The sequence below is a fragment of the Malaclemys terrapin genome, chromosome 4, assembly GCF_027887155.1.
Source record: "Malaclemys terrapin pileata isolate rMalTer1 chromosome 4, rMalTer1.hap1, whole genome shotgun sequence".
NCBI classification, from domain to species: domain Eukaryota; kingdom Metazoa; phylum Chordata; order Testudines; family Emydidae; genus Malaclemys; species Malaclemys terrapin.
Genome location: NC_071508.1, coordinates 27,190,194 through 27,205,448, shown reverse-complemented (window position 1 = coordinate 27,205,448; position 15,255 = coordinate 27,190,194). Strand labels below are relative to the sequence as shown.

The 15,255-nt window shown below is 46.0% G+C and overlaps 1 protein-coding gene across 7 annotated transcripts in view; it reads left to right on the top strand.

Moving 5' to 3' along the window:
• Window positions 1-15,255, top strand: part of PPP1R12B (protein phosphatase 1 regulatory subunit 12B) — a 158,097-nt gene that overhangs the window by 125,492 nt on the left and 17,350 nt on the right. For all 7 annotated transcript variants that reach the window (XM_054025622.1, XM_054025620.1, XM_054025619.1 and 4 more), the window contains 5 exons: window positions 8,328-8,344; window positions 9,208-9,355; window positions 10,903-11,007; window positions 11,310-11,363; window positions 12,611-12,661. In XM_054025622.1, the coding sequence (XP_053881597.1) occupies window positions 8,328-8,344; window positions 9,208-9,355; window positions 10,903-11,007; window positions 11,310-11,363; window positions 12,611-12,661 (375 nt within the window). The remainder of the gene's footprint in view (window positions 1-8,327; window positions 8,345-9,207; window positions 9,356-10,902; window positions 11,008-11,309; window positions 11,364-12,610; window positions 12,662-15,255) is intronic.

The window sequence follows — 15,255 nt, the reverse complement described above, 5'->3', positions numbered from 1 at the left end:
TGCTCTGGTTTCACATCTTTAAAAGACTGCACCTTCTAGGGCTTAGTGCTTCCTGAAGAAATGCCGGCACATTGGTTTAATACCGACTCGGGAAGTATATTGCCATCCGTATCACTAGCACAGCTCCTTGGTTTTCATTGGTTTCCTATCTGAATACTGCCCCAATCGGGCCCTCTTTGGCTTGTGAGATGTATGATCTCACAGCTTGAAGTTGTAAGGCTGCAATTGTTTCTAGTTAAACTTCAGCAAGACCTCAGGAAAATGGAATGAAGTAGACAAAACGGACAATATAGTGTCTGAAAATGCAGTATTAATGGCCAAGAAAAAGGACAGTTAAGGTTCTGATAGTTATAGCTGCATTGCACTCCTGGGCGTACTTTTAACATAGCATAATGTAAGGTATCCATTTAATAAAAAACAGGAATGGAAAATACCACACTTGTATGTACATGTCTTACTGAGTAATTCTCTCATTGTACTATGGTAACCTTTTTGTCGTCCTCTTCTCTTCCTGCTCCCCACTCCTTTCCTCTTTAGGAGGTTGAAGTCTTCAGCCCTTACTTGTCATGTATGAATTTAGATTTTCAACTCTTTGGGGCAGGGACTAGGTCTCTGAAGCACACACCACACTCCATTGCTCATGTATCATGTGTTCAGTGAGATTGAGTTAATGCTCCAGGACCCGTAACGCTTGCATTTTGACTTTAAAAATAATGTTTAACTATGCAACTTCATTGTTGCTGTCAATTTTTTTGCATTTTTCCTACAACTTTTTCAAAGGGAAAACTGGTGGAGGGAGAAGCGTTGGTCAGTAAAACAGTTGTCCCAATGCAGTTTTGGCCAGAATTTCAGACAAGCTCACTGCCCACAATTGGGCCAGATTTTCAAAAGAACTGGGCATGTTGGGAGCTGAGCTCTTTTAAGAAGCTGCCTCCGTTTTGGGGTGCTGACTAGTACATCTGGATGTCTGTCTTTGAACAAATGACACTGGCCTAGCTTTTGCCTCTTAATTTGCCCCGAGGCTTACTCTTTCCCAAGTCATCCCTGGTGTGCGTCTCCTGAAATGCGCAACTGAAAACTTAAAGTATCTACTGTAAGTTCTCAATCATCAGTTTTAAAATACTCATCGCTTTGTTAGCTTCAAAGCTGCCTCTGTGAGGATTATGTTCAGACAGATTTTCGCAGTTCAGCTCCTTTGGCTGGAGCCTACTCCAAAATTTATGCTTGACCTTTTTTTCACAATGGGGGAAAATTTATTTTCTTCCACTATCTTAAAATTATGTGAAACTTCTCCTCTGAAACTTTCACACACACAAAATTGGCCTTTGGACAAAGACCAACCATTGAAAATGTCAGTCTCAAAACTGATTCCTTCCCTCCCGTACACACCCAAAAGCCTGTGGTCAATTGTAAGCATGGTTTTATGAGAGAAAACTTTTTGCAACTTTTAATTACAGTAGGGTTATAGTGCAGTTTCCTCCAGGTTTGGACAAACCTGGAACTTAATGATCTTTCTCTCAAAATATTACTTGAACTGGATCACTCTGCTGGACTATAAATAGGCTGAGGGAAAGCGTCCAAGGCTTTCAGACCTTGGGAATAACATACTTGCAAATTCAAAATGGGGAGCTAACCCAGCAACATTAAGAGCCGCCACACTTGCACTTTGCTATTCAACGGCCAAATACACACGTCCCATGTGGGAAAGATTGGCTCATGCAAAGAAGCTGGGCCCTGTTCTGAATGACAGCTGTCGTTACATCACAGGATGTCTAAAGCCAGACGTGAACAGCCTCTATGCGCTTGCCAAAATTGTTCCGCCGGATATCAGCAGATCAGTCACAAGCAAAATAGAATGATTGCGTCAAGTCGAAGGTACCAGACATCTGCTACGTGGCAGTTAGCCGCCTGAAATAACCCACACTTTCTAGCTCCAGTGCAGTCTCTTAGAAAATCACTGATGGCCATGTGACTGGAAATGGGGCACACGCAGCTAGAAATACAAGCTGAGGATGTCAAAAGGCACATCAGTGTTGCCGAATACCTTCCGACAGGTGCAGGGAAGGATTGGTTGACCTAGAGATGTTGTTTAAAGCACCTCCATATAAGAGATGGCCATTCAAAAATCCCTGTGCACAAAAGGGGCTACCAACAACCCAGACATGGGACTGTGGTGAAACACAGCCATGGACCATCTGCTGGTCAGCTAGCTCCCGGAGGAGCCATACACCATGGAAGACCTCTCCAGGGCCACAGACGGGGCCATATCATGTGCCTGCTACGGGGAAAAAAAAACTATGATTGTGGGTGGAAGGACACAAGAAGATGATGGACCTTGGGAAAGATGCTAAGCTTTCTGCAGAGCTGCAGTCTGGGGTACAAATGTGAAATCCAATGATTTCCTGTAAATTATTAACTTATAATAAATTGGATTAATTTAACAAGACAGAGCCGCAGAGATTAAGTGTGCACCCAGACCCACCCATCGAGAAAAGCATCAGGCAGCCTTGGCTTTGTAAGTTGTGGTATAAAGATGTTTTTAAAATAGGGTTACCATATTTAAAAAAAACAAGAAGAGGACACTCCAGGGGCCCCTTCCCCGCCCCGGCCCCTCCCCTGAATGCTCCGCCCCCTGCTCCTCCCCCTCCCCTGCTTCCCGCGAATCAAATGTTTGCGGGAAGCCTCAAACAGGCAGACAACAGGTAAGCTGGGACTGGGGAGGTGGTGGGGTGCGAGGAGGCGCGGTCCAGTCCAGCCCCCCCAGCCGAGCGTCTCTGGCCCCGGCGTCTCCGGCCAGGCTCGGCTTGGGCCCTGGGGCGCCAGCCCCGGCGACTCCAGCTCGGCTCAGGCCCCGGTTCCGGCCGAGCAGCTCCGCCCCGGCCCTGGGCGTGTGGCGCCAGCCGAGCACCCCCAGCCCCGGTCCCAGCGGCTCCGGCCCAGCTCGGGCCCCGGTTCCAGCCGAGCGGCGCCGGCTCCAGCCCAGATCCAAGCCCCATGACCCCTCCCTATTTTCCCGGACATGTCCGGCTTTTTGGAATTTCCTCCCGGACGGGGATTTGAGGACCAAAAAGCCGGACATGTCCAGGAAAATCTGGACGTATGGTAACCTTATTTAAAATAACCACTGAGGGGGTTGTTTGGCTGTTCCTTTCATGTCGGTTCCTAAATGCCTGTTGGGCTGCCTTGCAGTGTCCTTTCCAGCAGTAATTTTGGCCCTAATGAAGTAAGAAGTGCCCTGCCTGAAAGGATGCTGCCTGATGCTCTCATGGAAGGGAGTAGAGCTGGGATGACACAATGCTGTTGTCTCTTTTCTCCCTCTTTCTGTCAGTAGCTTTTAGTCTCTTCCCCCCCGACCCCAACCCCCAATCTCATTTGGTCTCTCTCCCCTCTGCCTGAGAAAGACTTCCCTGGTTTGTGAACGAAGTGACCACATTGTGCTTTTCATAAGGTGACCATGTGATATCCCCCTCCCTCCCCAATTCAAAACGGTTTCCCCTTCTCCCCCCACGCTGCCCTCCAGGAAAAGAGACCTGTTATTTGAGGACTTTCTCAATGCTGTTACAGAACATAAACAGTCCTGATGTAATAGCAGCAAAGCTTCAAATTAAGTGGATTATTTCCATGACCGGTTGCTGTCACTGAAAGGGATTAGCATATTGGTCTGTAAAACACTTGAATCATTTTCAACAAGAGCGTTGTTAATCACCCCCTAATTCCTCTGCCCTGCGGAATGGAGAAGATGGAGCCAGAAGACATTGGGTAGCTGTCTGACTTTTGTGCTGAAGTGAGATGCTTTATTTTAAGAAGCAAGTTTTACTAGAGCCTCTTGCAAAAGAGCAAGGAGGCTTTGTTGTGTCAGGCAGGAAGCACAGAAGCGGGAAAGCTACTCAAGGTAAACATCACAGTATGAGATGCCAGTAAAATGTGGAGGTTTTCCTCCTTAACTCCCTGCAAGGCCTCTTAATTACAGCTGCCCCAACCAAAAGCTCTTAGAAAAATAAGGCACATGCCAAAGCGTAGCCTTGTGGTTAAGGCAGTGAACAGAAGGTCAGAACTGTGTTCAATTCCCAGCTCTGCCAAAGACAGCTCAGGCAGTTTAGGAGCCAAAGTTTCTCAGAAGATCAGAGTGATATGGGCCCCCAAGTGCTCAGACACCTTTGAAAATGGGACAGTCTCCTGAATCACTGAGGTGTGTTTGAAAATGTCCTCTCATCCAGGGCCGGCTTTAGGCCGGTTCCCCGGAATCGGGCCCCATGGGTAAGAGGGCCCCGCGCCTTAGGTTCACAGGGGGGGGGGGTCCACTCCGGGGTCTTTGGCGGCGGGGGGTCCTTCAGTGCACCGGAAGACATGGAGCGGACCCCCCCCACCCCTGAAGTGCTGCCGAAGACCCTCTGTGCCTCAGTTTGCCACCTGTACAATGGGGAAGAACAAACGTTCCTTATCTTCTGGCCGTCAGAACAAAGTAATGTTGGTGAGGTACCCACATGCTATGGTTAGGGCCCTATCAAATTCATGGTCCATTATGGACAATTTCACGGCCATAGGATTTGAAAATTAGTAAATTTCACGTTTGCAGATGTTTAAATCTGAAATTTCACAGTGTTGTAACTGTGGGGGTCCTGAACCAAAAGGAGATTGTGGGGGTCGCAAACCTGTGTAGGGGGGTCATGGGATTGTCACCCTCACTTCTGTGCTGCCCTCAGAGCTGGACAGAGTGAGGAGGAGGGGGTGTAGAGCTATCTGTAGACAGAGAGATTCCCTGCAGGGCTGCTCTTGGGTAAGAGCAAGCCCTGCCCCGCCCCAGCCCTGCCCCAGCCCTGCCCCGACTAGCAGCTAGGAGCCCCCTTTGCTGGAGCGCTCCCAGCAGCACAGGGAAGATTGGATCCAACTCCACAAGCCTCTAACAGCTGTAGGAACCTCTGGGGCTGCTGCCCAGTCCCAGAGCATCCTGCAGCAGGGGGAGGCACCCGGAGGTGGGTCTAGTCCGTCCTCCCACCCTGAGCAGCTGTGCAGGGGATGGACCAGTTCTGTCCGTCCCCAGCCAGATCTAGGAGCCCCCTTTGCAGGGACGCTCCTAAGAATAAGGGGACATCGGATTTCACGGGGAAGGGCTTATTTCATGGCCCGTGTTGCATTTTTCATGGACATGAAATTGGTAGGGCCCTAACTATGGTGATGGGGCCACACAACTGCCTACATGGAGATAGTGGTTCGCTTTTTTGCTTATTTCCCTAACAGCAGACACGCTAAGGGGAAGACTTTCAAAAGTATAAATAGAAGTTAGGTGCCTAATTGTAATTTGTCTCTTTTGAAAATCTTCCCCTCAAACTTTTATGGCAGAGCTACTTCAAGAGTTAGCAGTTGGCCCTAAACAAGGGTGCCCAAAGTATGGTCTGAGTGTAACACAAGGGATCCGGCAGCTATAACTGTAGAAAGAAGACGGAGCTAATTGATGGCAGCTTTTTTCCATTGCTGGTGAACTCAACCAACAAAGCAATTTCTGTTCACTTATCAAATGCGGTTTCACTGTTTGCTCCCCCAGCCTTGAACTGTTATGTAGAGTTGCTTTGTACAGCTAAACACTTGCCAGGTTTCACTCCAGAGGTGGCTGTGTAATGAAGTGGTCCCTGTGTACTGTTTGAACAGCGTTTTTGTTTGCAAAGCACTTTGGAATCCTTCTCTGTTGCTATAGAAACGTGAGATTAAATTATGAAGAATATTTAAGTACAAGCAAATGTGGCAGTGCACACAAGCTTCTGATGCACCTTAAGGTTGTACTTGAGTTAAACTGGATGCAGGCCTCATGCTGCTGGAAAGTTGACAGAATGATGTGGTGCTTCTCTCAGTTGCTCTGTTCTTGCTCAGTTTCTGTAAGCAGGATTTTTAGGGTTTTTTTCACCCTGCCTGCTCATAAGAATATTATAGCCAAGGAGAATATATAGAACCATTTGCTGTGTATTTCTCCATGAACATGGAGAAGCCCCTGGACTTCAGACGTTGATAGAGATGCTGAACACTCTAACACAGGGGTGGCCAACCTGTGACTCCGGAGCCATATGTGGCTCCTTGTATAGGCACCGACTCCGGGGCTGGAGCTACAGGCAACAACTTTCCAATGTGCCGGGGGGTGCTCACTGCTCAACCCCTGGCTCTACCACAGGCCCTGTCCCCACTTCACCCCTTCCCACCCCCTCCCCTGAGCCTGCCGTGCTCTCGCTCTTCCTCCCTACCTCCCCCAGAGCCTCCTGCATGCCACGAAACAGCTGATTGGGGGGGGGGAGAGCGCTGATCAGCAAGGCTGCCAGTGGGCGGGAGTCGCTGGGGGGAGGTGGAGCTGATTGATGAGGGGCTGCTGATGTATTACTGTGGCTCTTTGGCAATGTACATTGGTAAATTCTGGCTCTTTCTCAGGCTCAGGTTGGCCACCCCTGGGCTAACAAGACTGCAACCCTAGTTTTGAAGCCTAGGTGGACTTTTCACTATCAAGCAGTTTGAGATAGGGTTGCCAATTTTGGTTGGACATATTCCTGGAGATTTCATCTCATGACCTAATCTTTAATTAAAAATTCATCTTTAATTCATGGAGACTCCAGGACAATCCTGAAGGGTTGGCAACCCTAGTTTGAGAGACAACTTCAAGCTAAATCTTGGGTCTTAGCCCATGACACCCTTAAAGGGTTCAGATCTCACCTCTTGAAAATGGGCAATAAGTTATCCACTCAAGTGAGGCTTTTGGCATTAAATTTTACAGCGTATTTGATTAGCTCAAGTCCAACAAAGGAGAATTAACTGGGGAGTGGGGTGGAGGGGGCGGGCATGGGATTAAAACAGGGCCCACTTCTCTACTGCTTTGTGCTGTCACTTGCACTAGTGCAGTGGATGTAAAGCATTAATACTGTGATATAATAGCATTTTACACCCGTTTTAGAGGTGACAAAACTAACACAAGGTTCAAAAAGGGAAAATCGTGGTCCAGTTGGCATTGGATTCTGTAAATTAAAACTTAAATGTCTATAAAATAAACACAAGGGTTACAGAGATGATGGAAGGATGTGTGGGGACCATACTTGTGATAGTACATGCTGTGTCATCTATGCCACTACTGTTTGACTTATGCACTTGTATGTAATGGAGAACATTCCAACCCAGAAGACTCTTTTTAGCAAGTGTGGCTTACCGCAGCTAACCTCTGTAGCAGATTGTTGTGCCAAGCCAAACTATGCTCTGATTTATTTTATGTATAGGTTGGCTCAGATTGTCTTTGGTTTAAGAGCACAAGTGGGCTGCAGCAGATGCAGTGCTAAGAATAGAACTGCAGGGGTGATTTGGAGGTTGGTTGAACTCGCAGGGAAATACTCTGCACCAAAAATTCCAAATCATCTTGCCTGGTGCTCTGCAGCCAGGGTCCCCCAAAGTTTCACTATGCTCAGGTACTGCTGTGTCCCCTCAGTATTCTTGAGTAACTTCTGAATAGAGCATTCCTTCTGCAGGAAGTTTGCTTTAGGTGGGAGATGTTCAGCCTTGAAAATAATGCCAATTTGCAGATTTTCAGACTCTAACACAAATACGCAGGGGGAAGGAGAGAGGGTTGTCTTTGTGTCATACTTTTCCATACTGTTCTCATCTATCTCGCTCAATGGACGCTTCTTCCGTCAAGGTTAGAAGGCATGCGTTCATTTAGAGAGGAGCACGTGTACATTTGTTATGAATCTAAGGGAGATCTGACAACCAATGAATTATTCCTTTCATGACGAATGTCCCTTCCATGAATAAGATTTTGGGTGCAGTGCACACATGGTAGCAGTCTTCACTAATGGATATTTTAGGCTTGCATTTAAGGATATGTAAAACGTAAGCTATCATTGGTCTTGGTAGAGACAAAATTTAAGTCAGCCTAATGTGAACTAGATGGAGGAAGTTTAACGTACAGCCAACGGATTTAGAACTATCTCCATGTAAAGGAATCTCATTTGTTACAGACAGACACACACACTCCTATCTGACTCCATTTTCCTCCCTGACAGTCATCTACAATGTTATGATTTTGGAAACTTGGATTTTGCCCAGTGTCTTCAGATAGGTTGAAACTTGAAATGTTGCAGTGAAGTCATAGCAATTGAGAGGTTATGGGAAAAGATCAGAGATTTGTGGTTTGGATACGAGAGATCAGTTTGGATAAATGGGAAAAAGCTTGTAACAGTGTTCTTGGGGCTTGCTTTCAGAGTTGGAAAGTAGCTCCTAAGTGCTGTAGCTGCAATTCTTGAGTTGACGTGTTAATGGTGTCTCACTTGCTAATCCTGTTTTCTTTTGTCTCCCTCTTCCTTTAGCATGAAAGACTTTCCAGGTAAGAGCTTTACCATTCACACTTTCTAATTAACAGATATAAATGGTATATTTGTCTTGCCTCCTACATTCACAGCACTCTAAATGAGTAGCATTTCCTGCTTATTGGAGATGAAGCATGGATCAGGGTCCAGGACTAAGTTGATTCCAAAAAGGGTTCCCTTGATATAATACTTGCCTCATGCAAGTTTTGGAACCATTCTTCTCCCAAAAAGAAATCACATAGGCCTTGGCTACACTCGGGAATTCGCGGCAGCACTGTGAAGCGCGAGTGTAGTCGCACCGCCAGCGTTGCGAGAGAGCTCCGAGGGGAGTAGCGTGCAGCGCTGCAGGCTCTGATCACACTGGCGCTTTACAGAGCTGCACTCGCTGTGCCCGGGGGGGGCTTTTCACACCCCTGAGCGCAGCAAGTTGCAGCGCTGTACAGCGCCAGTGAAGCCAAGGCCATAGGCAGTGACTCAGCAAGGAAAAAGACATTATCCCTTTCACTGCTGTTTGAATGGGTGGGGAACCCCTCCGCCAGCGAGGCAGAACCATACCTTGGGGGAAAGGTTGGCAGAAACCGCTGACTTGTATATCCTTGATTGGTGGGGATGGGGCCAATACCCTGTTTTCTGAGTTTCCAAGCTGTAGGTGACCATGTCGGTCAGGAGTTCCTCATGTGAACTTCATTTAAGCTTTGCACTGAGCTCCAGAATGGTAACAGTGACGCTATGTCAGTGACTGTTCTGAGGTGCTTCTGGTAGGTGTTGAGATGTTTCTTGGAAGGCTTGAGTCCTGACCAGTCGTGGTCACACTGACCACATCTTAGCTGTTCCCAGGCTGATCTTTACTCTACTAGTGTTGGATCTTGTTTGTTTTTAGGTTGGAATCAGCAGGTACAAGCCCTACCACCAGCGACTCGTACAGCGATCGCGCCTCCAGCCGCTCCAGCGCTTACACCAGAAGAGAGAACCGCCTGGCTTCCCTCAGCAGTAGAACAGAGGAGGAGACTAACAGGGACTATAAAAAAGTAGGGCTCTTTTATATGTAATGTTTCTACCCCATGTACCCTAAGAGCTGCCTGTTTGAGCTGTAGCCTTCTTGCAGAAACCTGAGGTCTGCGGGGAGGAGCTGTGAAAGAACAAAAAGGGAGAGTTTTCAGGAATCACTAAAAGTTACCTTGCAAGCAAAGGGTTATTTTAATCAGCTCAGCCATCACCGGCCTTGTTTCTCTTGACTTCACTGTCTGTGGGAATCACACTCCTTCAAAGGTATAAAGAATCATGGACTCAGGGAGCGAGAGAAGATTGAATACACAGGAAAGAGGCGAGCAGGCTGGAGAATGGTTCCAGCTCAGAGTAGTTTGGTTTAACAACATGCAGCTAGTTTACAAAGTTCCTTTTCAGGGGAATTTCTCAAATGACAAAGATGAAAGCATCTGAAAAGTAGCTACACAGTCTGAGTGGCATTTTGGAAAGCCTTATCGTGCATTATCGCTGGGTAATCTTTGCTCAGTGTTTATAACCACTGGTTTTCATGACATTCTTCATCTGCTTTGAATTAGCACCAGGATGAAACCTGGAATGCTAGTTGGCAGGGGAAACCAAAATACGTAGTTTGGTATTATGAGCTAAGGGGAACGTAATATACGTCCGTCCGTGGGCGTTAAGCTACCACCTTTATATAGCTATTTTGGAAGAACCTAATTTAACTCTTGCCTTAATCCTTCAATAACTAAAGCTAAGGGGTGAAATCATTCTTTAACCTGATCTTAAAGCAGGGAGGAACGTGTGGGTGTGGATGTGTGTGAGAAATAAATGAAATAAAATATGGTAATAGCAAGTTACAACTGTGTGAAAGGTGAACCGATTAAGGTGATTTTAATTCCTAGGGATGTTAAACCCTAAAAGGTACTTCATTTTCGATTTTTAAATAATGTGGTATGGTGAGAGAGGACTCCATCCGAATTAGAAATCAGTGTCTCCTTAATAGCCAATCAACGTGCAGGACTGTAACATTCCAGCACAGTTTGTCTAAAGGTGTTTGTCTTGCCTCTCTGAGAGGTGGGAAATACTGATGGACTCAGGAATTGGTGAGGCTGGTAATCTTTCTCCCTGGTAGAATGTCTTGACAGTTTTCTCTCCTCCTTGAAGTGAAACCATGTAAGAGCATAGCAACACACACTCAGATGAATTATAGGTTTAGGTATGGTCAGCCAACTCAGTGACGTTGATTGAACCTCTGAGTTCTTTATTATATTAAATTATTAAGACAGGCAAGCCATTCTTAAAAATGTCCCTTTTCTTTGTCCACTGCCTGTGGCTTTAAGAAATTACAAAAGCCGCAATGGACCTTCTTAATTTCTTTTACGAAATCAGTTTATTAGAACTTGGGAGGAAAAAATCAGTGCAGAAGAGCTAAGCCATTCTTAGAAAGTGGTGGCAATGCGGAAACGGCTCTAAAACCTGCTACTGATGTTCAGAGCTGCGGAGCACCATGTCTCCATGCAGTTGTGACTGTTAGGCAGGCTCATCTGATAGGCACAGAGCAATTCACATACCTGGCTTCCTGTTTCAGCTCTATGAGGGCGCGCTGTCTGAAAACCAAAAGCTGAAATCAAAACTGCAGGAAGCCCAGCTGGAGCTGGCTGATATCAAATCGAAACTGGAAAAAGCAGCCCAGGTAAGGAGGAAAGGGTCTCCAGACCTGGGGAGATGAAGACGGGAGGAGGAGGTGTTGGCTGATGAACCTATGATTTGGAGGTGCTGGTATGGTTTCCGTAAAAGAAAATTGTGCTTGCTTGTAAAGTGCTTTGGATTCTCTGAAAGGTGCCATTGAAGAGGAAAGTATGATTGTTCATGTTAACTACATTAGGCTCCTTGGAAAGACAACTTTCTTAGGTATGGAGGTTCTGGACAGTCCCTTTGTGCTGTCCCTGTGCATGCCACTCTGTTTTAATAACTTTCTATTTTTAATTTAAATAGCAGAAACAGGAAAAAACCTCTGACAGATCGAGTATGCTGGAAATGGAGAAAAGGGTATGGGTTTGTGTCTCATTCTTTGACTTTTATGGCTCTGATATGCATGTTAGTTTCTAGAAGGAAAATGTTAATAAAAAACATGGGCACATTTTGTTTTTGCCCCACGGGATAGCGCTTGTGATAATACATGAGTTCTGATTTTGGCTCCCCAAGCTTTTCTGATCACTGTAAAACAGTTAAACTTCACTTTCTACCTTATCACAAGATGCTACAGAACCACAATTTACCTTTCATGGTGTTGAAGGGTTATTGGCCCAGTGTGGCAATTCCTTCCACATCCTCCAAGTCTTCACCAACACAAAGGACCGTCTCATCAAAAAACCCAACCCTTTCTAGTCAAGTGGGTAGTATCTTGTACCTTGAAATATGAGCCTCTGAGCACTCCCTTCCCCTGTCTGAGCAGTCCAATTCACGGCAGTAGATCAAAGACTTAAATTGCCATTCCTGGCTAAAGTGATGTCTTAATCCCATTGCTTAAACTGTGTTTGATTAAGTAGATTTTGGAGCCTTCTGCTAGTTGTGAGGATGGGGTTTAAATCCAATTCCTGAAGTGAAAGACCTGAGCTACTTGTGTGCAAACACATACCAGTGTTATGTCTTTCAGAGATGGTCACATTCAAGCATCCTTAGTTTGCACAGTAGCAAACATTCTTTCTCCTTGGCCTGCAGCCTATACTGTCTTAATCTCATCAGGTCTCTCCAGTTAAGCAAGGCTGAGCCTGGTCAGTACTTAATTGAGGGCTCTTCAGCGGACGTGTAGGTCCTGCAAACAGTGGTGGTAGTGTGTGAGTCAATGGCTTTCTTCCCCTCTGAGAGGGTTCAAGCCAGTGCTGCAGCAGGAAGTCCTGAACAATTGTGGATAGTAGAACCCACAATGCAGTTTCATAAAAGGGGTGTAACTGGGCTCTAGTTCAATTCCAGTTCATTGGTGAAGGTGGGGGAGTAGTTCTGCCTCCTCAAACTCCCCCTCTAATTTTAAGCACATACAGTTTTCTCACATCCTGTCTTTAAAACTGTGCCTAGTTACACTGCATGTGAGTTCAGCTGCCATACTTTACTCCAGTGATGGCTACACTTGATTGGTAGATGAAGTAATTCCTGCCTTTCTGAAGTGCTTTGGGATACTTTTCTATGAATGTCACTATAGAAATATAAGCTACTATTTTTTTTCTTTGAAGAAAAAGTATTGAGTTCTTCCCCAAATCTGCCGCATGATCATCAGTGTTTCGAATGTTTCTAAACAGGGGAAACGAGCCCTCGAGCGGAGACTTTCTGAAATGGAGGAGGAGATGAAGGTATGAAAGAATTTGCTCACCCCGTTTTCCCTTCTGTGTTTAGGATTAATGACTGTAGAGGTTATCATGCAGGAGTGGAGTACGTTGTGTGGGAAGAGGTGTCCAATGTAACTCTCTGTGTGTGTCCCTTTATGCAATCCTGACTTGAGTTACTGGCCATGTTCTCAGAGCATGGGCTGATACTAGAATTGCTATATCTGATCACTCAGTCAGTTGCATCTCACATTGGATCTATGCCTGTGCCGTTTGATCACACAATAGTGGAAGCTATTTCTCCCAGAGAGCTTTCAGAAACTAACCCTTTGTGATCTCCTGGGTGAGCTTTGTTGTGCTGATCCTGCGTGCCTTGGAGCAGTAGGCCAGCTAAAGTAAAGCCCTCCGTGTTTCATTTCATGTGAACTGGAAAGGCAAAGGAGTTTGTCAGGGAGGTGATGGTGGCTTTGAGAAGTCACACACAGCAGCCAGGGGAAAACTTAAAATGATTGTACTTCTGCCCTCCCTTCCGAGAACACATTGCTGGAAGGAAATCTCAGTAAGTCATCTTGGAACAGAAGATTGTTGTCAGAGTTACCTATATTTGTTCCCTCTTACTCCCGTTGAAATGTACAGGGATGCTGAGTAGCACACGCCCTCTCAGCGCAGCGACTGCCCCACTCAAACAGCTCCTTTGCTTTGCCACTTCTCCTGCCAGTCAGCTGCATGGAAGGACTGCCACCCTCACTTGAAAGCTCTGCGAGCACTGATCTGGCTGGCACAGCTCTGGAGTCAGCTTATTCTGATGGGGGGAGAGGGGGGCATCATGTTGTGCTGTCCCAGTGAACCGAAGGCTTTAAGCTGGCTTTGCAATGTTACATCATCTTATGCAATACACTCCTGCTGACATTGATAGAACGCACCTCTTTGTTCTCTCTCCCCCCGGTTCATTTCCCTTTGAATGCAGTCCAAGTGGGACTTAGCTTCATCACTTTAAACAAAAAGAAGGATTCTCCTCGTGAGGGTTAAGAGCTGCTGAATCCCCTTAACCTATTGCAGTGATGAAAGCGATTTCCTGCCTTGCTGAAGATGGTTCCAATTTCACATTTGCTCAAAGGAGCTTCAGATTTTTACAGAGCATAATGAGTCTTTGAAGTAAAGCTCCAGTTGGCTATTCCTGTATCTTAAACTCAAATTACTAGAGGATCTCGACTCCCCGGTTGTAGGCAGGGGCTCAGAGATGGTACTACAAAGTGAGGTTCTGGGCACAGTCTGGAGATGTCAGTGTCCCAGAAAGGCCACGTTATGACGCTGTCACATATAATTGAATGCTCACGTAGGGAGGCAGACATCCCGGTACCATGTAAGAACCCGAATAGAGCAGGGAGAATGAAGAACCCGGAATGTAATTATTAATTGTGGGTAAAAAAAAGCTCAGCTGGAGTCTTTGTCTACAGACCTTCAAACAGTAGTTTGATTAGCAGAAAAGTTTGAAATCCACACTTACTAGCTGGTGGGAGAGGAGGGAGTTGGGGACTAGATGTTCACATGGATACATTTATTTTAAATATAAGCACCAGAATAGTGAGCATTTCATCACCACAGAGAAGTTGTTCTTGCTTATAGGCATGAAAATGTGACTCTCAGGGTAACCATGTTCCCCTATTTTTACAACAGTCATACTAACAGTGGGCTTGTCTATATGAACACTTAGTGTGCAGCAATCTGAGGTGTAAATCTTCCTCGCAGTAAGTGTGCATGTGGACCACAAAGCAGCTTAAACTGCGGAGTAAACAGGCCAATCGATGGCCTGTCAGTTCTGTGTGCTTCAGTGCATTTGATGCTGACAAAGTACTGGGACTGGCCTACCAGAGCCCCTGGACTGACACTTACTCTTTTCATCGGCTACTTTTACCCATTCATAGCCTCACTTTACTGGGCTCCTCCCGAAGAAAGCAGCAAAGTGACCTTGTGTTAATAGAACAAAGATACATTCACCCTGACTGCAGCTCCTCTGTGCTGCCATTACGTTTTGACTTGTTACTCTTGCAGAAAGTTCATAAGAATGCTGTCAGACCCTGCTGTGTTGTAGCATTTCTTGGCTGCCAGCCACTCATTAAGAGGGTATAAATTGCTGAGCTAGAAATGTTAAATGAGGCAATGCTTGTGAGCACTCAGGACTGTTAGAAAAGCAGGCTACTCGCTAGCATCTTACATCTTTCCTGAAAGTGAGAGAATTGACACTATCTAATCAGCTGAATGAGAGGTTTAAGAGAATAAGCATTTTAATCGCTAACGTGTGAATGGCACTATGAAAACTAAAGCATTTACCTGTGTGATTGTGCATCACTCCCAACACTGCCACCAGAGAGGAGCTGCTGACCCCATCTTCCCCTTGCTTCCTAGTCTTGTATATTCCCACCAGCTCTGCCTACTGATTTGAAGTGGTGTCAGTTGAGCCAGTTCACTAATTGTCCTTAACATGGAGGCGTGGAATGTGAGTTGTTCCAATAATCAAACATCTGGGGTCATTAGCACTAGTGTTAATCCTGTCATTTTCAGAAGGTCATAACAAGTTTTGAGTTATTGTATGTCTGACCTATTTCCAAGTTCCCTGTTCC